This window comes from Tympanuchus pallidicinctus, unplaced genomic scaffold, assembly GCF_026119805.1.
Source record: "Tympanuchus pallidicinctus isolate F22 unplaced genomic scaffold, pur_lepc_1.0 scaffold3, whole genome shotgun sequence".
NCBI lineage: Eukaryota > Metazoa > Chordata > Aves > Galliformes > Phasianidae > Tympanuchus > Tympanuchus pallidicinctus.
Window position 1 is genome coordinate 68,966,202 of NW_026294747.1, and position 24,993 is coordinate 68,991,194.

A 24,993-nucleotide genomic window follows, 5' to 3' on the forward strand; every position below is an offset into this window, starting at 1 on the left:
CATCTGCAAACATTAGTTCTCAGAGCTCCCTGGTCTCGTTTTCCTTAATTGCTACAGGTGTTCCAGGCAATGTAAAATGCTGGACATCTTCAAGTTGAGAAACAAGTGACTTAACAAACCTTGCCCAATGCATCTCTCATATCCTCATCTCATCAGAGCAGAATTCTGCAGCAGAAATCAGAATCAAGAGACACCACCTCATATGCATGAATCTGGACATATTACATAACGTTTCCTGTCATTTAATGATAGACTTTTTTAGTTTCAAATCCTTATGGGTGCACAGATTCCGTGTGCTTATGTCATAATTTGTTGTTTGTTCTTTAACTGAAAAGCAACAATCGTAGAAACTGTATAAAACAGGTTCCGGCATTCAAGGAAGGTGCCTGGCTTTCAGCACTGGGATGGAAAACTAAGGCTTTTGCTTTGGCATAATCTAAGGGCAACAGGGAGACCTCTTTGGAAAAATGAAGTTGGTGTGGATTGACTTCTCATTTCTCCAAGTACTGAACACCCAGCTAAGGGCGGGTAACATCCTTGTTCTCTGGAGAGACTTGAGTAAACTATGAAGGTCTCTGACAAAGAGATGTGCTCTGAACAACCAGGACCGGCTGCACAACACCAATCTGGTGGAGATTCACTGTGATCAAAAAAAGCCTTTCTAATCAAGAGGACCTGCCCATTTTGCCCATGGGTTTCACATTATGAACTGCCACAGCAGCAGCTGCTGCTGTACTGAGCTGCAGCCTTTATGTGGCAGTAGAGCCCAGCTCTGCTTCAAACAGCAGTGAAGCTGGGTCAAACTCAAGAAGCAGGGCCACTCTGGGGATAGCTTACAGATCACCATTTTAAGCACCAAATTAGTGTGACCTTCCCTCCAAAACCACGATGGCTCAGATCATGGTATTTTAAATAATGGTGGCAGAACCTTCAATTTCTCCTGTAAGGGATTTCACTGTCAGAAGGAACAGGGAACAAACAGGTCTCTAGTGACTGTAAGGAAGACACGTAGTGCCAACATCCCCTATAAAAGTCAGTAATCTACTGAGTTAACACAATTCATTTAGATAACATGATAAGACCATGATGGTTAAGCCATTCAAGTTCCCAACTTGTTTATGTCACTTCATAATTCATATGTCCTTATCTCAATGCACTATACCAAATCCATGGATGCGCAGCTTTCAAAAGCAGTTGAGGAACCTAATTTTTAAACCACATCTAGGAAATGAAGCTGTATGTCTGCCTGTAGCTACATCTACATAACCCCTATCGACTTCATACTCTGTATGGAGAGATGCCAGTCTCCTCTCCATGAAAACCCATGATATCACATGTAGGAATGGCACAAGGCTGTCCAAGGGAGATCTGTACATCAGGAATTTATTTACTATTAGGGTGGTCAGACACTGCAACGAGCTCCCTAAGGAAGTGTTTGGTGCCCTATGCCTGCCAGCATTCAAGAGGCATTGCCCCCAATAACGTTTTAACTTGTAGCCCTGAAGAGGTCAGGCAGTTGGACTCAAATATCTTCGGTGGGCGCTTTCAACGGAACTATTCTGTTTCCATGCTATTTCTAAATCTGTGCCTGATTTTGCAGAGTCACGTAATTTGAGCCAGATCAAGCCAAATGCTGACATCCATTCTTTGCAGAGGCCAAAGTCAAGTGCAAGTCAGTCTTCTCCTCATCAGCTTTTCTTGCCTGAAAAGTCACTGGCCAGAAAGGTCTCTTGCCAAAAATTAGTAATCCAACCTATGAACACGTTTGGTTTCAGTGCCAACTTGAGCCCCTAGATAATGTTATAGTATAGGCACAGGCTAAGGAACAGCAGCTGCTAGGAGAAAAATATTGCCATGATCTACATTTGGCAAATCTTTTCAAAGACTGCTTCCGAGTGGGTAAACAGTGAAAGAATTTTTACATTTTGTAGTTTAAAATATATATATATTTTTGAATTGAAGTCAGCTAAATTAGCTGCTATAACTGCATAAATATTTCAAACCTGAACTGATTAAATTACTTATGGCATGATGTAATTCTTTAGACATCTGACAAACTATCAAAGTTGATAACATCATGGAACTTAATGATTTTAGTATCACTTCCATATAAAAAGTAGGCAGGGAATTTTAAAACTTTCCAGTTTTAAGGAATTAGACCACAGTTTTAATTGGCAGAATTCAAAAATAAAATTATTATAGAACACAGAACACACTGTGAACACTTGCTGAAGAAATAACTACCAGTCAGATTTATTTAGAATACAAAAATCATAGAAATCAGTTTTTCAAAATTATAGTGCTAAAAAATTCCATTGATGAAATAACAATAAGAAAAGGACTGAAAGGGGAAAATGTCACAGCCTGATATTTTCCATAATAAGGAAGAATAATTTAAAGGTGATATTAATGGCAGCAATGATTTTGAGTCTTCAAAGAGAGTTCATTAAATAATCTTTGCTGACATCTGAATTTATGTAAAAAGCAAACATGGAAAGAGAGCTGGATGATTTTCAGGACATCAGACTTCCAATTAGAAAAATCTTAAAAAGAAGAGACAGAAAAGGACTTTGATCAGAGTTTCAGGAGAAGATTTGTTTTCATTGTTAATTGAAATAAATTGTGCAAAAAAAGAAAACAAAAACCTAAGGAAGGGAAATGTTTTTCTAGAAGTGAATTACTTATTTGTTAAAGACTATGCATTCATTTTGTTTTGGGCTCTTTCCAAGAAGATGTGTCAAATATGATAACAAGCACTGAAAGCAGGTAACAGCTAGGAGCGAATAATCACAATGGGATCAGAGCAGAGATGCTGAAGCATTAAGCACAGCAAAACAACAAGCTAAACAGAGGCTTCTAACTAAAGCAAATCTGAATCTGAAGACAGGATAACCGGAAAGAAATCTGACTTATATTTTCATAACCTGCAATAAGAGAGACATGAAACCAAGAAAGAAATGGACTCCTGATATCGAGGCAATGTATAGAAGTGGATAGAAAAATCCAGAATAGGAACACTGCATTCTACCGTAGTCAAGCTCTTCAAAGACTGATTGTATAGGTGATGAAGTGATAACTTCTCCACATTGAGATGGAAGCTTACATTTACTTGTGCTGACATTTGCTGTGTACAATTTTCTTTAGAGTGAATGAAGCCTTGGTAGCTTGGTAGCTTCTCTTGGTAGAGCAATTTGCTGGAGAGCTTGGTGACTTACTGAGGAATCATATTCTACAGCAATAACAACATAGGAATTTAAAAACAAGCCTGACTGGGTATCAGAAGAGGCACACAGGGATACACATCATGGCTCCTCCTGCCCATCCCCAGACTGACTCATAATCTTAGTTTGCAAACAGAAAGCAGACCTCAAGCCGATTCTACGCACAAACACAGAACTCCTCTGAAACTCGTCTTTGCTTGGAGGTTTGAGGGCATGGGTTCATGAACTAGACAATTCCAAGAATAATATTTCTATCTGTTTAAAAAATGGCGCTGACAATTTTTAGCATAATGTAGGAGAAGCTTCTAGTTTATACATCAAGGAACCATTACACACATCACACAGCCATTAATCGAAGAAAAACTGGCAGCATCTACAGTGTGAACTCAAGGTTTCTAAGGAAAGAAGGGAGTTTTCAGATTTATCAGAGTGATCTGGACACAGATAACGTTTCTTAGCCAACATTTAACATTAAATTTTCCTTTAAGTCAGACTAGCAAGCTTTCTGATTAATGAAATGAACTAGTGATATCTTACAAAAGGTTTAATAAGGACTTCTCTATAGCTTTCCAGATGTGTCAGCACAATGAGTCTGACTGTGTCCAGCAAATTATGCCTCCCTGCACAATCCAAAATTTCCATTTCCATGGAGGATGGCTCCTCCATGACCACCCCAACTATCATTCTTTGGCTTTTAATTCACAGGTCACGAAGATCCCTATGCCACAACGGCTGACGAGTGCTGCTGTCCACTGCTCCATTATTCCACAGCTGGAAGAGAGGCAGTGGCAGAAAAACGTGTCGCTGCTTTCTGGCTACCATCTGAGAAGGGCACCTCTACTGCAGTAGTCTCTATAGCAGTTTAAACAGCAGCTGAGCCCACCAACCTCTCAGTTAGTTAAGGTGCAGCACAAGCACATTATGCCTTAAAAGATAAGATTAAAGAAGTTTCAGAGCTCATTTTTCTTTCAGTTATATAACAATCACTTCTTTTGGTCTGTGATATATTGGAGGGACACCGCAAAGAGACTCTGATCCCATTTTCAGGAAATCTACCTCACTGTTCACTTCTCTAGTCCATACTTCACCAGTTTATCAGGGAGGATGCTAGGGGAGATACTGTCAAAAGCCTTACTAAGACCAGGCAGAACACATCTACTGCTCTTTTCTCAGCGTCCAAAGTAGTCATTTTATTGTAAAAAGCTATTAGCTTGGTGATCATGGATTGACCAACGTAATAAGGGGACTTCTTAAGAACATGATGATTACTCCAAATCACTTTCTTGTCTTTCATGCATTTCAAAATGTTTTCCAGTATTACTTGTTCTGCCACCTTCTCAGAGATTGACTGGCTGTAGTTCTCTAGATTCTCCTTCTTGCCATTTCAGAGAAAGGACTGAGGCTTGCTTCCAAAGAATCGAGAGAGGCCTCATAATGATATTGGTCAGCTCCTCAGCACTTCTGAGTGCATCCTGTCACGTCCCATGACCTTGACATGATTAGTCTAAATATTCCCTGTGCTGATCCCTCTTCACAGAGCGCATGTTTTCATTGCTCAGGACTTTGCCACTGGTCTCTGGGGCCCTGGATTCCTTGAAGGCAAGACCAATAAGAGATCAAGGTATAAAAAACCCCATTACGTGCCTTGCCCTTTTCACTGTCCTGCTCCATTCAGCAGTGAGTCCACACGTTCCCCAGTCTTTCTTCCGCTGCTTACAGGCCCCTAGAAATCCTTATTGTTCCATTCACATTGTTTGTTAGACAAAAATCCAGATATGCTTTGGCTTTACAAATCCATCCTTCTACGCTTGGAAAGCATCCCTGCATTTGTATGATGAGCACTTCTCACGCATCGCTATTTACAGGAGTTGACAACAAAATTCTTTTAAACAGAGTAGAGAACAAAAACAGTGACTTCAATTTTTTTATTCCAATTCTCTGCTCTTCAGTTCTACTCACCCGATCTGTAGCGCTCATCCCGTGACCCTGAAGACCTGCGACGGTGATATCGTGAGGAAGAGGACGGAGTAACCGGAGTTCGACGCTCTTGTGGCAATGCCTGGTCCACTCCTGCATTAGTAATAAATAAATACATAAAGCTCATTCTGATTGAATTCCAGAAGTTCAATAGCAAGGAGGAGCTCAGCCTACGCTAGACCTAGAAAATGAACACTCTAGTCACATCAGTTTACTCAACAGCATTTGCCACTGCTCAGCTTTCCTGGTGTGCTTACATCCCTGCTTCTCTAACAGGACAACTTAAGACCACTCGCTCCATAAGAAGAGCACACAGCCTGTAAGATTGGGGTAATCAACCATACAAGTTTTCTCCATACAGGTGGCTTTTCACAAAGTAGTATTCATGAAATATTTTAATGTCTAATAAACACAAACATCATTCCAATGAATCTGGAAGCTTTCCTGTACATTGGTTAAAGACAGTTCCTAAAATGGTTTAGCAAATTTGTATTACAAATGTTTTACTAAAACCTCATGCAGTTAGATCGTATCAGTTTGTGACAGCACAGTATTAATTTATGTAAACTAGATCTTCTGTGGGATCTTCAGTTCAATACCTATAGGCATTTTCAGCTACCAAAGGCCAGGAAATAAGCAGTAACTGTACCAAACCAGGCTGCAGTAGCAATCTGTTCTGGCAAAAAAATGAAAATAATTCAGACATAACGTATACCTGCAGCATCTCCACATACTAAGTCCAAACTTCCAGTATGTTAGATTTAAACCTTGTATGTATCTCTTTGCCTTACAATTTCCTTTTCCATAGCACAGATATTTTTTAAAGGCTCCTCCAAAGATTGCAGTGGTATAACTGCAGCACTGTTATACAGACACTTCCAGAAACTAATTCTCCTTCAGCCTCTCCAGAAGAGTAAAGTGAGTTATTACATAGAACAATTCAAACAAACAATAGGAAAAGAAAACAAACGTGAATATGTAACAGCAGTACAATATACCACCCAGTTCTTTCTCTTCCACAGAACAACCTGAGTAAACAAACCCAGTAAGCAACGTATATAGCTTAGATTTAATAAACCAGAACATTGGGCACTGTGAGTCACAGAGGGAAAACAAAACACAACAACACACACACAAATTCCACCAAAAGAAAGAGACCCTAAAGAAATGAAATTCATTCTTTCACCTTTTATTTTTTGCTTTCTTTTTAACTTTTGAAAGCAGTTACACACTGTGTAACTGTAGGGACAGAAGTAAAGCTGGCTTCTTGCACATAGAGCTGATGGTAGAAAAGATCTGTTAAAATTAATTAAATGATTAACTGAGCTCAATCGAATGATTAAAAATTGAAATTGGATTCAACAAAGCCATGTTTGAATAAGCGTTCATTTATTTATTTATTTATTTATTAAGCACAATGCAAAAACGTTCCATGATTATTTCTGAACTATTTAATGCTTGTTTATTGGGGCGAGGTAAGAATTTACTTCTGGGGTAACAATAATTTTTATGTTGAATACAGACCTACAGGCCACTCAAAAAGCATCTGTCAAAAAAGTCAGCACTGTGCCATGCATCTCTGTGATGCAGAAATCGAGCTGAGATACAGCTCCTTTCTTAAATCTCTGGCATATCACATACATCAAGTCTGCTATGGAGAAGGCCCTGCTTGGCTAGAAAGCGTACTTGGAGTAAAATCTCCTTGAGACATAAGACAGAGTAAATCCATAAAAGTTCTTTTACTCAGACTGCGATTAATAATTCATATTCTTAATTCAAATGAAATATCTTCATTCACCTGTTCTGTCTCCACACTACAGTGCTGTGCAATTTCACCACAGTTCTGCATAATTTCATTTCCTCTCTAGTCTTCACATTCTTTTAAGTACACATACATAAATTCTGAAGCACTAAAATGTTCTGAAGGAATATTTTCTCCTCATTGGTGGCCTTACTGGGTCACCGTGAGAATACCAATATAACTAACAACATGCGTTAACTTGAATTAATTTTGATTGGAAATGTTCAGAAAATGATGTTTCAATCTGTACAAGGTTCTAACCACATCTCAGTCCTTATCCATATTGCCAGTCTCATCGTACAATAATACTTTCTGGAAATCACATATATTTACAAAAATCACAGCCAAAGACACACATCTAACATTCTGCGTCACAGTTTTGGTGAAGAAAGCAGTGCCACAGCTTCCCTGCCTGTGTGTGGCAATGCCATGCAGACAAGAATGTGCAGCAGTTAATAGGTGTTCCTACTGAAGTACAACAGGATCAGAGAGAAAATCAAGACTAACTACATTTTTCAAACAACAAAGCCACAGACAATAGGCCTTAGAAACACTGAAGGTAGTTTCAGGGAGAGGGAGGTGATTGTCCCTCTCTACTCGGCTCTTGTGAGGCCCCATCTGAAGTACTGTGTCCAGGTGTGGAGCCCTCAGTACAAGAAAGACGTAGAGATTTTGGAAAGGGTCCAGAGGAGGGCGACTAAGATGATCAGGGGGCTGGAGCACCTTCCCTATGAGGACAGGCTGAGGGAGTTGGGCTTGTTCAGCCTGGAGAAGAGAAGGCTGCGGGGTGTCCTCATGGCAGCCTATCAATACCTGAAGGGAACCTACACCCAGGAGGGGAGTAAACTCTTCAAAAGGGCTGACAACAGCAGGACTAGGGGAAATGGATCCAAGTTGAAGGAGGAAAGATTTAGGTTGGATGTTAGGGGGAAGTTCTTTACAAGGAGAGTGGTTAGGCCCTGGAACGGGCTGCCCAGGGAGGTTGTGGATGCCCCATCCTTGGACGTGTTCAAGGCCAGGTTGGATGGGGTCCTGGGCAACCTGATCTGAATGTGTACGTTTGGTGGCCCTGCTAGGCAGGGGGGTTGGAACTACATGATCCTTGAGGTCCCTTCCAACCCGGGTGATTCTGTGATCTGTGAAGGTATATTGTGAGCAAAAGCATCAAAAAGACATGCAACTTCTGTAGCAGGCAGACTTCTTCAGGTGGACCTGATAGCTGCTGGGCAGAATACATTGAGGCCCCGGCTTCCTTCTCCTGACCATTCAGCTGCGAGATACCTCAGTTGTCTCAGTTTTGTTCTCTGCAGCTGAGGCTGTGAAAAAAGCCCCTTTTCCAGGGCACAAAAACGGGAATGCAGCCTCAGCCTCTTACCCCGGCATTGCAGGCAATATCAGAAAGCCCAACCAGCCAGTCAATGACATTGGCCTAATCTGCCCAACTGGGAAAGGTCCTGCCCTGCTCCACTTCCTCCCAGAGTCTTGTCTTTTCAAAAGGTACAGAAATATCCAATTTTATTTTAAAATGTGCACACTTTACACTAGTTTACCTCCCACCTACTTTGTATGTGCTTTTTCTTTTAAAGACAACCAGTAACAGGGGGTTTCTTTAACAATTAGGAATGAGGCAACTCCAACGTGCTGTACTGGTTTGCACTTAGGGACACAACAAGCTTCATGAGAGCAACAAAAAAGCTTCTGCTTTTTGGGGGGATTACTTGATGACTTTATCCCACTTTCCTGTACATACAAAAGCAGCAAATAAACCTCTACTCAGATCAGTCCATGTGAGTGTGGTTCTCATTTTACGGAAGTCAATTGTACAGTGAAACAGAGATGTTCTCCACCAGCCCTCTGCGAGGAGAGCTCTCTTTGTACTAAGTTCTCTGTTGTGTGAGAACACAAAGCATAGCTGCACTACAGAGAGACAGTAAGAAACCTTACAGAAAGGGCTGGAGCAGGACTTGCCCAGCACCGTGGGGACCCATACCTTCCCTGAGGCAGCTCCCTTCTGCAAGACAAGGAATGCAGTAGTTGGAACCTACTGGCTGCCATTTCTGAGCGATAGGTAGAAGTGAAAGCCATACAGAATAACGAACACCATGAACTCAGAGAAATGTTGCCATTAATAGCAAAGCGGTGTTAACAGCTGAACTGTTCACCTCCACGAAGGCTCTGGCAATACAGTGCAGTAACAAGCATCTTTTTTTCCACTTGGAATTCTGAACATAACTAAAACCCCAAAATTGATGGCTTTCACAGCCAGCACACAGGGTCCTTGAGTTAAGTGCTAATGCTTGTTGAAGTGCATCCTGACCGAAATGTATTTGTGGATCAGTGGATGTGGTGGAGTAATGGGCTTGTGAATTCATACCTAGATCAATTCCCAAATTTAAGGAGGCAGCAGAGCAATGAATGGCTTTCATTAAAGAAAGGACAGTGTCACCCCAATGCCCTGTAGACAGACACAATCCCAGTCATTGTCAAAATCATATCATTCTTAATAACGCCAAAGGCCACCACAGTCTTGCTGCTAGCAGGGCTTAGAAAGTAAGTACAATTAGCAGCACTGACTCATTAGTTACAAAGTTACAAAGAACTTAAGAAAAATATGAATTAAAAATACATGCCCAGAACACATTTATTTTATATAAAAGAACGAGAAGCCAGTGCTTTGTGCTCATTGTATTGCACATAAGCATTAGAAAGTGCACTGGAGCTAACAGCCATGCTCTTAATGCGAGTATTAGTTCATTTATCTAATGCCACTAATGTGGGATTCAGCTTGCAGATTAAGACACCTATATTTAGGTACCTACAAGAAGGAGCTTAAGCTGAGCTCCTATAATGAAAATAGAGACCTAGACCAGGAGTCAAAACAGAGGTGCCTGAAGTCTTATCAGATGTTACAGAGTATGATACCTGCCTTGACCAGGATCTCATGTGTACCCTTTAAGATGTTTTCTGCATGCTTGCCCTTGCAGATGTCTCTAATACCTTAGGAAATCTTGAGCAGTATTGGACACTTATGTTCAGGCAGCTCAGAGAGCCCAGTGGAGTCTGCAAAGCTATGCAGGTTTTGGGGGGGGGGTGGGAAGGGGAAGATGGAATCTGCTTCAGAATAAGCTGAAAAGCCCTCTGGGTTTCATCAACTGAATTAACTGTGTCTCTTCACATAAGAATGGAAGCTCAAATACCAGGTTCATAGGCAGACAACTTAATGCAGATATATCAACCTACAAATCCTAATCTGCAAGCTGGATCCTACCTTTTGTACATTTAACTGAAAATATAAGAGCCACAGTAAAGCAATTTAAGCATACCACTGCAAGCTGGATAGTTTTATTTTTATGTGCATGGAAGTCACAAAGCTGTCAGCTGGAAACAGGTTTCAGTCACCCCTTTCCTTCCTTTTTTTGTCTTTATCTCTTTGTTCCTCCCTTCTAGTCTTCATTGCTTCTTTTTTGTAGTTGAATTATAGGCCCTGCTCAACCCAAGCCATTCTATGTTTCTATAGTGTTGTGTGCTAGTGATGCTGCAATAACTGCACGGCTCTCTCCAACAGAGGACAACTGCTTCCTCAGTGACAGCTGACAAGTCACTTTGATGTATCACACATTTCTATGACTAGGTCAAAATTTTGAATCAGAAAATGCTTAAAAGCGGAAATGCCTAATTGGTAAGAGATGGAAGGTATTCTATACTCAGGTTGCTTTCACTATTCTAAAGCTAGCTGACAGTGTGTAACGCCAGGAGAAGAAGCTGTAGAGCAAAATCAGGGCTGGAGGAAAGGAAGGTTAACAGTATTTGCATTCAGTTCAAACTATTTCCTTGACTTCTATGCAATGGCTGCTGACTCTGCTTTAAAAGCAAAGCCAGGGGATGAACTCACCGACTATTCTGTAAACAGGTTAAATGTCACGCCGCTCCCATGGAACTTGCTTCTTAGCATGGCATTTCACTCTTCCCATCAGATATATATAGAAGTAATAAATTCACTGGATCAGCCTAATCCAAAGAAGTTTTAAAAGGTGACACTACTAACCAAAAACAACCAGGGAAGGTATGCCAGCTTTTGCTAGATAAACCTGAGAAGATGGAGTTTCTGATGAGATGTTTCATTAACAATCTATCTTTCACAGGTGAGCTTTCGCATTTACTTCTGTACCTTGTTTCAAACAATACACATACTCGAAATCTATCTTCTTGGCTTATTACAATCTCCATCTTGCGTTCCAGGATTTCCTTGTATGTGTTAAGCCCTCAATACAAAATTAGCATGGATAACAGAATCACAGAATTACAGAAAGGTTTGGGTTGAAAGGGACCTAAAAATTACGCAGTTCCAACTGCTTTCCATGGGCAGGGACACCTCCCAGAAGACTAGGATGCCCAGGGCCCCATCCAACCTGTCCTCGAGCATCTTCAAGGGCAGGGCAGCCTGTTCCAGGGCCTCACTAGCCTCGTCATGAAGATTTCTTCTTCATGTCTAATGCAAACCTACATTCTTTCCATTTAAAACCATTACTCTTTGTCCTGCCCTGCAGTGGGGAGAAGTTCCTCCCCACCTTTCCTGTATGTCCCATTTGGCTGCTGTCAGGTCTCCTCAGGACATTCTCTTCTCCAGGCTAAACAACTCCAACTCTCCCACTAGTCAACCTCATGGCCACCCTCTACACACACCCTAACATTGTTTCCTAATGTTTCCTAACAACGTTTTCAATGTTTCTAATGTTTTCCTTTCTTTCCCTCAATTTCTCAGGGACGGTGGATAACACATCACTGCTGCAATTCATACATGATGCTTGATTTCCACTTTTCTATGTCAGTCCCAAATTGTCAGTGTTAAATTTGAAGGCTTTTTTAGGAGAACAGAAAGAAAAAGGCATTCACCAATGCTCAATTTACACTGCCAGCAGTTTAACATCCTCCCCTCAGCATTCAACAAAAGAAATTTGCTGCAGATCTGTCCCTTCTGAGAATTCTGTTGTAAATTCTATCAGTTTTGCATTTTCACAGGGTAGCCAGCTCTTCGCATGCCTCCGCTCACTCCTTCTGCTCTGTTCCAACATACACAAACTTTATTTCAAGGCCTGCAATGGTGTATTTCTTTTCTTCCTTTTTCACTGCTCACATCAGATTAAGCCACCTTCTCTCACGCATTTATCAGATTTTCAGACAAACATCTTGATGTTTGGTGCTATTGTTCTGTTTCACAGATGCCCTCCATGAACATCAACAGTATTTCACTGAAATTCTTCACATTCTTTGAAGAAGATTCTGACTCTGATGTGTACTAAAAATATTTCCCCTCCAAAAAAGCCATCACGCTAAGTGCTGAAATTAAGCACGTTGCTAGCTGATACAATAGCTGATCACATCAAGTGCTCGTTTCTTTCCTTATGTTTCTTCCCTTCCCATTTTTGTCTTATTATTAGCGAACACCTTTGAAGGGAGATGTATTTTTCTCCATGTCTGAAAACAGTTTGATGTTGTCTTAGTACAAGACAGAAAACAAAAGTGCCAACATAAAACAATGCTTAAAATAATAAATGGGCTCTCAACCAGCATGTCAAAACCAAAACAACATTACAGCTTTAAGAGATGGCACCAAGAGGTAGTTCTCAGGTGCACTCAGAACTTCCCTTCTTAACCAAACAGGACCCTGTAAGAAATCCATCAATTCAAATCAAAACACTTCCTCAAGCATGATCTACTTTCATTTACATACCATGATTTCACATCTCTAAAACATCTTTGTACTACTTCAAAAACATGTCCATAAATTGTAAAATGCATACACTGTACAACAAAATCCGTATTGTTAGCCTACATCCATGCTTTGAAATCCCCATAATGGCTATTCTGTGCTGAGATCTTTGAGAATTAGGAAGGCACAACACTACTTATTATTAATAAAGTGAGTACATGAGGGATTTTTTCAGTTCTAAAATCAAGCTTTGTTTAAACATTTCCTGCAATCTTTGCAATCCAAATAATGCCTGTGGAAGAGAAAATGAAATGGTAATCGCCAAGTTTACTTTCAGTGCCCAAAGTGCCAGCAGCAGGAATAGTAAATGGAGGCACACATGCACATAATATGCAAAAATATGCACATACTACAGATACACATAAATACGCGTATTTGTTACATCTCATTAATAACAGAAGACACAGGAAATGGATCAAATTATTCTACAAAAAATTGTTTCATAAAGTTTGGGGACCTTCTTTGGGAGCACACTATCTGCTCTGCACAGCTTGAAATTTCCTTGCAGCTCCAGTGCTGTTGTGACTCCAGCAGCAGGAGATGCAGCGCTCTGTCTCCAGGCCTGCAAGAGGAGCAGCACTGCATCTCACAGGTTCACCAGCAATAATAAAAAGAGTGATGGTGACTGGTCTACATGGTTACAATACAAACAGAACCACACTGGTGGTATCAATGATGGGAAATTGCTGAAAGCAATCTGGTGTAGACACACCACTTAATTAAGGAGGAATGAACCACCCATGTTTAAGCTGCAAGAAGAAAATCTTAATTGATAACAACATTGTCTCTCTGTTCTGTGAATGAATGATCAAATTTCCTAGCAAAAGACTGGAAGCAAATTGGGCAAAAAAACAGCTTATGGGGGAGGCTGGTAATTCTGTTATTTTTCTTATAGGCAGGGCTCCTCCTAATAGCACACATGTATCTGTCCACGTGTTATCTTACCTAGAACTGACTGATCTAATCAAGATGATCTTCAGAAAAGTATTCTGAAACGAATGCCTGTTTAAGCAGTTATTCTTTCAGATCTTAGCTGTCAGGGCTTCTCTACAGAGGCAGTAAGAGAAAGGTCACAGCACAAGAGAGACCGAGAAGCGTGTGTAGATAAAAGGTCCAGATTCACTATTCATTATTTTTAGATGTCTGACATACAGACATGCTAAGAAAAGAAAAATCACTCTGTGCACAGAATGTCTCCAGCTACAAACTGACGTCCCAGAGACAGCGCTTTGAGGAAGAAAGCTGCAATTTGGTCTCCTTAAGTTAAAGCAGGTGGGATTTAATGGAAAAGAAAAAAGAGGCTCCCCCTGTCCTTTTTCCCATTACCATTGCCAAATGCAGCATATCCGTTTCGGATTTCTGAATGTTCAACAGTCTGGCTGGGATGACACAAATGTCCTTTGCATATGTGCAGTCTGTGCAGCATCTGGATGTGTGAGACCTACAGTGCATGCACTGCGCAGCCAACTTGCAGATGTGCAGAGGAACCAGCAAGTCCCCCATGCGTCAGACTCACTGTCTGTATTTGCTGTGTAGCATATCCAACAACCTACTCTCTGAGATTTTCCTGTCCAAAATAGAAACCTTAATAGTGCACTCCCACATCACCTGATGGAGTATCAACTACATGGCTGCACATCTACCTCTTCCAAATTAGGATTATACTAATTCCCAAAAAGTACCAGCTTTCCCTTTCTAACAGTGAGCGCAGCACAAAGAGCTCTAGTATATGGATGTATGTACACACTTTTAGGTGTACGTAAAGAAACTAAAGAGAATAAACAACACAGTCAGAATCCAATACGTATTTCCTTTATAGCATAATAGCAAATTTGTCTGAAAATGAGAGGGTGTGGGTTTCTCAAAAGGATTATGTTTTTACAGGTATGCCTTACACAGACAGAACTGTAAGTTCTATTTTCTTTCTGCCCATCTCTTACACTGTGTCAGGTCTGCCTTGTGAGAGCATGGACAAGAACACAGAAAAGAGTCCATGTGCCCACATGACTAGCAGGAGAAAATCTGCTGTCTTGGGGACCTGCTAATCCTCTGCTACAAGCCCAGGGAGTAGGAAAGGACCATCTGCCTGCCACCAGCAACAGCATATCTCGTATGAAGAAAGACTGAGGGAGCTGGGCTTGTTTAGCTTAGAGAAGGTTCCATGGAGACCTCATTGTGGCCTTCCAGTACTTGAAGGGAGCTTGTAACTAGGAGAGGGACCACAGAATCACAGAATGGCCAAGGTTGGAAAGGACCTCAAGGACCATGAATCTCCAACCCCACCTGCATAATCAAAGAATGTACAGATGTTATAATTATGAAATACACCAGAGAATTTTACTAAGCAGGTTATTTATATCAAAAGAGAATAGACAGAATGCTTACCCATATCCTAGGCTCACTGCAAAAATCCAAAGGAGGGATCTCCAGAAGAGATCCCTTCCCACTGGTAGACAGCACTTAAATGGGATCTAGGAGAGGTGCAGCTGGGCTCAACCCCTTCCAGTCACACAGCTGAATTGCCTTCACCTGTGCTCCCATGGCTGACTCAGTGCTCACCTCAGCTGATCAATCAGAGGTTCAGGCTGTGATTCAGCAGTTCCCATACACTGCCACCACGTGCAGGGCCACCAACCTTCACGTTTAATGTTAGACCAGGCTGCCCAGGGCCCCATCCAATCTGGCCTTGAACACCTCCAGGGTCGGGGCATCCACAACCTCTCTGGGCAACTGTTCCAGCACCTCACCACTCTCTCTGTAAAGAACTTCTCCCTGACAGGACCAACTTTTTACACAGTGTGATAGTGACGGGACAAGGGGGAACAGCCTTAAACTAAAAGAGGGTAAATTTAGGCTACATGTTAGGAAGAAATTTTTTACTCAGTGTGGCGAGGTGCTGGCACAGGCTGCTCAGAGAAGCTGTGGCTGGCCTATCCCTGGAGGTGCTCAAGGCCAGACTGGATGGGGCCCTGGGCGGCCTGAACTGCTGGTGGTAATGCTGCCCACAGCAGGGGGTTTGGAACTAGATGATCTTTAAGGTCTCTTCCAATTCGAGCTGTTCCATGATTCTATTACATTCCCAGAAGGCAAGATGGGTGACTGCTGAAAGACACAGCTGTAGAGGCACAGCTGGGACCCTGTCTTATCTGTCCACACTGCCAACACACAGTCCTGCAGGAAGTCCCTCAAGTGTGCTCCATCAGCTTGGTGCCTGCTCCTAGATGTTGGCCTGCTTCTGAATGGTTTGGAGTTTCCAGTGCTCTACTGAGTTTCAGCAGTCTATTGAGTTTCCAAAGAGATTCAGTCTCTACTTAGAAACTGCACACAACGAGGGGTGCTCAGATTTTTACAGCTTCCTCCTGATTCTGGTGGACTTGGACTTTTCCAGTGCTCTGTAAAAAGGCAGTGCCAAAAAGGGAAGTAGAAACACATGCCTTCCTGTGTTTCACAGCCTCCTCTATGTTCCTCCACCAAAGTGACCACTGCATGGAAGCTAGGCACTAAAATTGATTATTCCTTCTCCCTTCTAAACACTCTGCTCTCAGGTAGACAGAAGTTGGTAACAGCCTCCCAGTTGCCGTTGTCCTGCCTTGTCACTGGCAGCCCTCACCTGTCTGACTGATGCACACATCTACCAGAGACTTCCAGTTGAGGCACACTTACAGACAGATATAGACTGAAAAAGATACATTCATTGTGCTCACCAAAACGAAAATAAAAGAGAGGCCGGTTTCCTGCCGTGCTGGCTGCTCTCTCTCTAGTGGCCGCTTCCCGGATGTCACAGACCCCAATGTTGGCAGTGCGGAGCATTCTTCTGGCAGCTCCTTCACTGTGTTGCAGTCTACACCGTACCGCGGCAGCTCCATTCGCTGCTGTAACAAGTTGAAAAAAACTAATTAATTCACGTTTAGTTTTTTTACATTTGTTACAGCAACGAATGGAGCTGCTGCCCCCATGCAGTACAGCACACACGCACACACACGCACAGACACTACAGGACACTCACGGAGCCAATGAGGTCAACGTTCCACTCTGCCAACATTGGTGTTAGAAATGTTAGCAAAAGTGCAGCAAGAGGACTTGGATGCCCAAACAGAGGGGAACTGCCTTTGGATTTCCTTAATTTCCTTGAGTGCAGTCACAGAACACAGATCACAGCCCTTCCCTGAGATCTTCAATCCCTGCAGAAGAGCCGTACCAATTTCCACACTGTTTGATAATCTCTCTTCATCTTCTCCTCCTTTTTAACGACAAAAGCTAAGACCAAAGCTTATATATTTCTTGCAGTTCCCCATTGAAACACATTACAACAAAGACATAACTAATTTGAGTGTTCAGATACCAACAGAGGCTTATGAAACACAGCATCTGTTTTGTTATCTTATTTCTTCTCATAAAGGATTCATCTTCCCCTTCCTACTGAACAGGGACCTCAGGTGAGTAAGATCTTAGGAGGAAAATATCGAATTACAGTTTCAGGTTTTGTCCAAAAGGTACCACAACAAAACAAACAAAAACTACAAAGACAGCAAAGATCAAGAACAAATAATATTAGTTTCTGGAGGAAAATACTTCAATACAGTAGAAGCAATATCTTCCTTTATAACACAGTAATTCATTTAGCCATGAGCTAAATGACTGAGCTCGATGTACATACAAGAAAATAGTGGACAATATTTCAATAGCCTTCTCCTGTCCTTCCTCCCATAATCTTTCTTCACTCATCCCCACAAACCTAGTGCAAGTTTTCCTGGGAAGTGGTACAGAGGAAAACATTCACCCTGCTTCTTCCCATCTTTACAATAGTGCTAGATCTGCTACGTTGTCAGTCATTACTTCTTCAAATTATTGAATGGATCCCACTATAGGACTGATACAGATTTCTATGCTGTCCTTCTGCTGGAAAACTTTAATATCACAACAGAGACTTTGAAAGATAAAACTCAGTAAGTTCTCCACCTTCTCTCTTCCATCATGGCATGAAGATTCCTCAGCAGTTTGAGACAAGGCTACAGTTTGACCAAATGACTATGAGCTCTCTGGAGGAAGAGCTGTATTTTCTTCTGTGAAGAAAAAAATTCACAACTAGCTATAGAAGAGAATACTGGTACCAACCATAATCCTGTGTTGAGGACTACTGTTAAGTAAGTCTCACCATAACTCAGTACATCTAAGTACAGAACATGAGAACATACTGAAGACTACTGTATGCCTGATAGTTTGGTCAACAAATATCTGCAAATTTAATGACTGAACTTCTGGGATTGTAGCTCTGCTGATTCGATTTGCTTCTTTCTCTTACAGCTCCCAACAGTTAGCAGATGTTGCAGTCATCCTCAAGTCAGGAATTATCTCTTCAGAAAGAAGAGGTGTTTGTAACATTGATGTCTTTTGTGGAGTTTCCACCAGTGAAGCATACCAAACGAAATCCAAAGGCCCCCAAATACCATTCTGCTATGGAGCTAGCTAATATACTCTGAAAGTAATGCCTCCTGCTTTATGATGTTGCCCCACAATCTCAGAGGCGGCAGAAGTTGAACCTTCCTGTCAATATTCCATTACATTTTGATGCCGTGTGACAGATGGCAGCAGAGGGGCAGTCTGACAAAAGACAATTTTCCTTCATGCAGAAAAAGTAGTACACGTAGACAGTCACTGATGCTTGCTGACTTTATGGAGACAGTGGATGTGAGCACTGTGAAGCAGTGGGTGGTACGTTTCAGCAGTGATGACAGCAACATGAAAGACATGCCACATTCCAGACAACCATGCAGATTTTTACAAGCGCAGCATGCAGGCTCTTGTTCATTGCTGGCAAAAATACATAGCTAACAGTGGTGAATATGTTGAAAAATAGTGCTTTGTAATTGAGACATTTTCTCTATCAAATAGTGTTGTTGTGCTCCTTCTGTCTGCTGTAGTTTCCATGGAAAAAAATAGGAGGCTTTCCTTCCAGAGACCTGTTTATACACTGCAGAAGCCAGAATACGTCAGTACCTCTACATGAGCTGTTTAAATAGAAAACCATCAACGCCGTAAAGAAAGAATATGGTAAAAGAAAAAGTGAACTAGATCCCAGATCTGCAGCAAAAATGCGGCTCAGAGGAATGCCAAGTGCAAGAGGAGCCCCTATACAGCAAGTGAGACTGCACAGGAGAGTGTGGCATGCTCCCATGAGGCTGACATAAAATGGAGGCCTACAGTGATAAGTAAAACCACATAGACAACTTCAAGATTCATTGTCTTTATAAAGCATGAACTCTTAAGAGTTTTTTCTTGTTTCTGGTAAACACATATAGGGAATAAGTTAAATGAAGCAATATGTAATTTGACATTTGATTTCATTTGAAATTTTTTGTACACTTTTAGGGCAGGTACATGCAACTCCTAAATATAGAGACAGACTGTTTATAAAGGATCACTTGATCATGCACTGAAGGACAAGCTGAAGTCTAAGGGATGTTGCTGGTCTCTATGTTGACTTCAAAAGTAAGATCACAGCAGGAAACCCAGAAGTGGAGAAAGGAACAAAGCTATAAAGTTTTCTTCCACTCAAGTATACCTCTATTTAGAAAGCTTTACTTAGCAGAAGTCTTAGTGAGTTAGGACATCATATTTTCTTCTGTATTTTTGCATTACTTAACAATAAACAATGTCTCTAACAAACCTAGGCTGATTTTATTTTCCAGATGTGACTGCCAAACTCACACCAATGTATGCAAAAAAGTGCACAAGTACCAAAGTAGACACATATATATATGTAAAAATATATATGAAATGGATGAAACAAGCTTTTTCTGAATGAATAACAGTAGCTTTGTTTAAACCACATTATTTTTTTCAAAGATGTAGATTTTTATTGTGGCAACTATGAGTATGCTTGACATCTTCATATATTGTAAGCACAGATACACGTACCGGGAGGTTGTGGCAGGTAGGCCCCAATTAATTTTGATCTCTTCTTTTCATATCCTTTCTGTGTGATGTCACCTGCCAAGAAAAGGAAAGGAAAATCAATAAGATGTGGATAAAGACAAAGTCTAGCTGCTTAATGGCAGCGCCATGAGCTTAGCCACCACTGCACTGTTTGTCTGTCTTGACAATTATAATGAACAAATGAAAGCACTGTATGATTGTTCTACCCAGAAAAATAAAACTCATTTACGCCAGAACCCTTCTGACAAGTAAATACTCAGCCTTGATTTTTTTCAGCACTGGAGTCCAGCAGCAGAGTTTTGAAAGCATTTTGATATGCTGTCACACAAGCTTTGAAAAAGCTACAATGACCTTCATTAGGTTAACAAACAATGGATTATTTGGAGTGCGTGGGCCCATGGTGGCTGGTGAAACACATTGCTGATTAGCATTTTCTATCATTAATGGGATTTTCCTAATCAAGCATATAAAGCACAAAAGATTTGAAACTGCTGCTATATTATTTCTGCAATATAAATGTTTTAGCTGATTTCTAAGCAGCAATGAGATCAACAGAAACAAAACAAAACAAATCTACCACAGATATACTAGAAAATAGTAGCTTCAAGATTCTTTGTCTGACTTTCCAATAGAATCTCTAATTGATCTTGGAGACAACCGAGTTTCTTACTATTACTGTGACCCTTCATTATGTTTACAGTTTCTTTAGGTAACTTATAACATTAAGTTTAAAAAATGCTTTTCTGTACACATGTTCTAAAAGAAAGTAATGGATAATTAGATAAGCAGGATGAAACAGATGCTTTTAGTCTTATTAGAGTTCAGGAAGGCCACATCACTGGAATACAGTCCTGGCTTTGGTACTCAAGAGTAAATAAAACATCCAGGTTCTTCTTTCCAAATGTGCGAGTGCACATGCACACACATATACATAAATATTAAATGCAGTACAAGCTATTCTGAATGCTAAAACGAGACAAGCTTTAAAATCACAAGATTTTTAAAATAACAACATATTCTCTGCCCGTTCAGCAAGCGTGTCTGTTTTTGTGAAACTTGTCATACAGTTGAAGACCAACGCTAGACTTCTACATATGAAAAAGCATGAATGCTTAGGAGGGGATAAAGCACAAAAACAAGCAGAACTTTGGCTGTAACATCCAGCCAAACACAGCGGTGTGTATCTGCTCTGGCTCTTCTGTCCTAGTGTTCAACCTTCAGCTGAGGAGACCATCTGCTAAGAGAACTGCATGCCCATTGCAATCCCAGCCACTCTGGTACATGGATGCTAAGTTAGTAACAAATGTACAAGGAGAGCTTTTGAGGGTGGGCCTGAAGTTGATAATTACATCAGGACACCTTCTAACGGTAACAGCTTTTCCTCAAGGGAAGCTCCCTCCTGGGGGACGGCTGCAATAAGCAATAAGGAGGTAAGATTCTCCAGGCCTCATTGCCAGTGTCCTGAGCCAACCTTTCGACCCTCGATTAAAAAAAAACAGTGCTTAAAATAACACCTACCCTGTGCTACTGTATCTCAAACTGCTCTACAAAAGAAGTCAGTTAAAATATCTGTATTTTTAAATGAGAAAAGTGAGAAGGAAGCACTTGAAATGATAACTGTCCCATATTTACCCAAGGAAGTGGTAGACTTGGCAAGAGGACCTATGTTTTTAAAGTTCAAACACTGACTCTTTAAGCACGTTTATTCCTCTTTCGAACACTTCTGTCATGTGTTCTTACCAGTCAGCTTCTCACAAACCAGACAGTAACTATAGATACCACTTCATTAAAATGTTTCTATTAACAAATGTATTTATTTCCATCTGAAAAATATAAAATATGAGCAGTTTTTTCATTTAAGCTCTGTTAAACAAATTGCCATTCATTCTCCTTGCTCATTAAGACTGAATTCTTATGCGTTCCAGACATGCCTTAATTTGAATAAAAACATGATATTGTTTCATGATTGCAGCACAGTGATACCCTATGGATAACCATCACTCCAGTTTGGATGTATAGAGTGGCAATGCCATTTTAAACATGAAACTATGAGCTACAGGTGCTCAGGTACCCATGGTAGTACATGTACACACAAATCAATACCGTGCTATAGTCACGTGCATCATTGCCCTGGCAACCAAATTTAAAAAAACAAATTAGTAAAATACAAAATCACCAAAATTTTCATTGTAGGGTCAGAATCGTATTTGTGAGACAAGTCCCTGTGCCTGGAAGCTGGAAGCAGAGCAGTTGCCCACAGCCCTCTGCTCTCCTGCTGGAATCCTTGGATCTCACCTCCCTGTTGGCCCTGGCTCTGCTCTCAGGTTCCCCTCCCCGCTCTCCTCAGCTCCATCCCACAACCTGTCTCCTGCCTGCTCTGCTCTGCCTCTCTCCCGTCCTTCACTTCAGCACTCCCAAGACCCTCAGCCTCCCGCCTGCACCAGCGCTCTCCAGGCTGCTCTCCTCCTCATCCTCCTGACAAGGTCCAACTCCTCACTGCTGACTGGGCAGTGCGTTTTCACCCTGATCTTTTTTCCAATCCATATTTACAATTGACTGTTGAGGACTAGCGAACATCAAGCATGCACCAACCAATCCTCCTTTCACTGAACAAGTTCATTTGTTATTTCACATCTTCCAGACTCCCTTCAGGCACAATGGGAAGAGTGCCAGTTCTGAAATGAGAGGGACAGTACAAATTGAAGAGGATCCAGCCCTCCTAGGATGAAGACTGCCTGGTCAAACTGAACACAGGACCAAGGCTTGGAAACTCCATAATCTTAGATCTACCTCCTTATTTTTGATTTGTGCCGCAGCTTCTGTGACTTTCAGCCACAGCTACATGCTGTGTTCATTCAGTTGCGCTCCTCACAGTGATCACTGATTGACGATAGCAGAGAATCACAGAATCATTAAGGTCAGAAAGACCACTAAGATCATCCAGTTGTACCATCAACCCATCCCCACCATACCTTTCACCATGTTCCTCAGTGCCACATCCACACTTTCCTTCAACACCTCCAGGGATAGTGACCACTTGCTGGGCAGCCTGTGCCCAGCAAAGAAGAAACTTCTAACACCCAACCTGACCCTCCCCCAGAACAACTTAAAGCCATTCCCTCCTGTCTGATTTCTAGTCCAGCTTTAAAATTGCATATTCTCTTTCATTCCATAGTGTCAGATTTCATGTTTTTAGACGTGGAAGTACTTCCACAATAGAAGTATCTCTGTATTACCACCCTTCTTTGAAGTTGTCACACTTTAAAAGCAGACAGTGGTTAGAAACACAGACACCATGGACAAATAAGATACTATAATACATCCAAGAAAGAGGACTGTCTGAAATAATATAGAATACATTATGAAAGTTTCCTTTTCAATTGAAATGTTTATTAGTTGATCTATTGTCACTTCCTGAACACAAACATATCCAATCTTGATGTATTGTTACCATAACATACGTGTAAATTTTTTCAAGAGAAAGATAATTGCCTTAAATAAAATAATAATAACAAATTTCTCCAAATCTTGCTTTTTTCCAGGAAAGTGCCAGTGCCTATTAGTGTTCTCATTTTGTTCTCAGTCTTTACAGAAACAGCACAGGTGAAAAGCGAATGATAAAAGCAGGAACCACAGTTATGTTGTTCAGTGCAGTGAGCGCTCAATTTAATGCTCGGTGATCTCAAAGCCTGATGGATGCTGCAGGTCCTCACTACACACGCATGTTTTGAAATGAAATTTCAGGCCGGGACTTTAAATTACTTTTGGGTACTTGTGAAAAATCTGTCACAGGAAATAATGCAATCAATAATTGCTCTCAAATCCACAGACTGAAACAGGTTGTCGGTGAGTGCCTTCCCTTTGCCCATGATTTTCTGCCCTCTAAAGATTCAATTTTCTGTAAGACTTGTTTATTGCTGATGACTCAAGTTCAGTGTCAGCATCTTGGCAAGAGGGATTTGAATGAAACAAAGCTCCTCATAAAGAGAACTGTGACTCATTTTCTTCTCCCACTCATGATGCAGACAGTCTCCCTGTCTGCTCTTCCAAAAATACGCCAAGGGACAAAGGACTTCATTTTGGATGGTGCAAATACAGAGATATAAAACTGCACGACTCTATTTCATGCAACATGTACAGGAACACAGAAACATCCACGTCAGAAGCTGCTTGCTTTTCCAATGTCTTTTTAAAAAGATGTTCAACCTCATTCTTGACTTAAAAATCTAATTAGAAAAATGGTGAGGAAACAAATGGCGGACCATGGCACTGGTCAGAAAAACTAATGGCCTTTGAACACTTTCACTTCAAGCAGTAACATAAATTACACTACTGCTCCAACACCTCCAAGGGAAATGCGTTGCAACTTAAAGGTTCGCCCACACTGAACCGCATTCTCTTTTCCCTCGAGGATACATTTTGTCCCTGCACGTTGCAAGCACAGCAGAAAATGGCTGAATTTCAGTGACAGAAAAGGAAGCTTCTCCTGTGTACTTCATAGCTTATAATAGTTTCTAAAGCAGCTTCCAGTTCAGGAATGGATATTTAAATATACAACACTACTAACAGATAAAATAAACCACTTTAGCACCACTAAAACAACACAGATACAAGGCCTTTTCAATTTTAAAGGCATTCCTGTTCAAAATAAATACTTTCTTCTCATTCTCTGCATACACAAATGAAGTATCTGCCATGGAATCTACTCATGTCGGAGTTGGAATTTGAATTCAGCGTTAGTGACGAAGCAAGCCAGCAGCACCTCGTTTTACACAGCATTCTAGTATCTCCACCCCGAATCCCAAGCATCCCTCCCCACCTTCCCACTTACGTTCTGGTCCCAAAGCCTCCAGCACAGCAGTGCCCCAGGCCTGGCAGGCCCCAGAGCTGTGCGCCCAGCCTGCTGAGCTGCCCGGGAACCGCGGCGTTGTGCCGCACGACTTTTATGGCCTGCATGATTGTAACGTAAACAGAGGCCGCTTTCACGGGGAAGGTTTCCATTCTCAGTGTCAGAGTTTATTTCATTATTTAAAGCTTTAACGAACACTTTACATAATGACAGCAATCCTTGCCATTTTTGGAATTTTATGGCTGTTGGGACCCTTCATAATGTTGTTTTCCTTCCTTTATTGCTTTATAAGGCTTATAGGGCACCCTTGAAGTGTATATCCTTTTTGCAGCTGCTGGAAGCTCATCTTTCATCTCCCCACTCGCTTTCCTGTTGCCTATGAGGCATTTGCTTGTTCTAGTTATTCTCCCCGTCTCTAACACAAACCTTGCAGAGTCAG

General features: G+C 41.3%; 1 protein-coding gene across 6 annotated transcripts in view; it reads right to left on the reverse strand.

Annotated features, from left to right (window-relative positions):
• DIP2C (disco interacting protein 2 homolog C) overlaps positions 1-24,993 on the reverse strand; it is a 288,411-nt gene that overhangs the window by 119,406 nt on the left and 144,012 nt on the right. For 3 of the 6 annotated variants that reach the window (XM_052692777.1, XM_052692778.1, XM_052692782.1), the window contains exons 2-4: positions 19,688-19,759; positions 16,474-16,641; positions 5,181-5,291 (exon numbers count right to left, since the gene is read on the reverse strand). In XM_052692777.1, the coding sequence (XP_052548737.1) occupies positions 5,181-5,291; positions 16,474-16,641; positions 19,688-19,759 (351 nt within the window). Of the gene's footprint in view, positions 1-5,180; positions 5,292-15,154; positions 15,174-16,473; positions 16,642-19,687; positions 19,760-24,993 lie in introns of those variants that run through there. The other 3 variants (XM_052692779.1, XM_052692780.1, XM_052692781.1) reach the window with 2 other exon arrangements.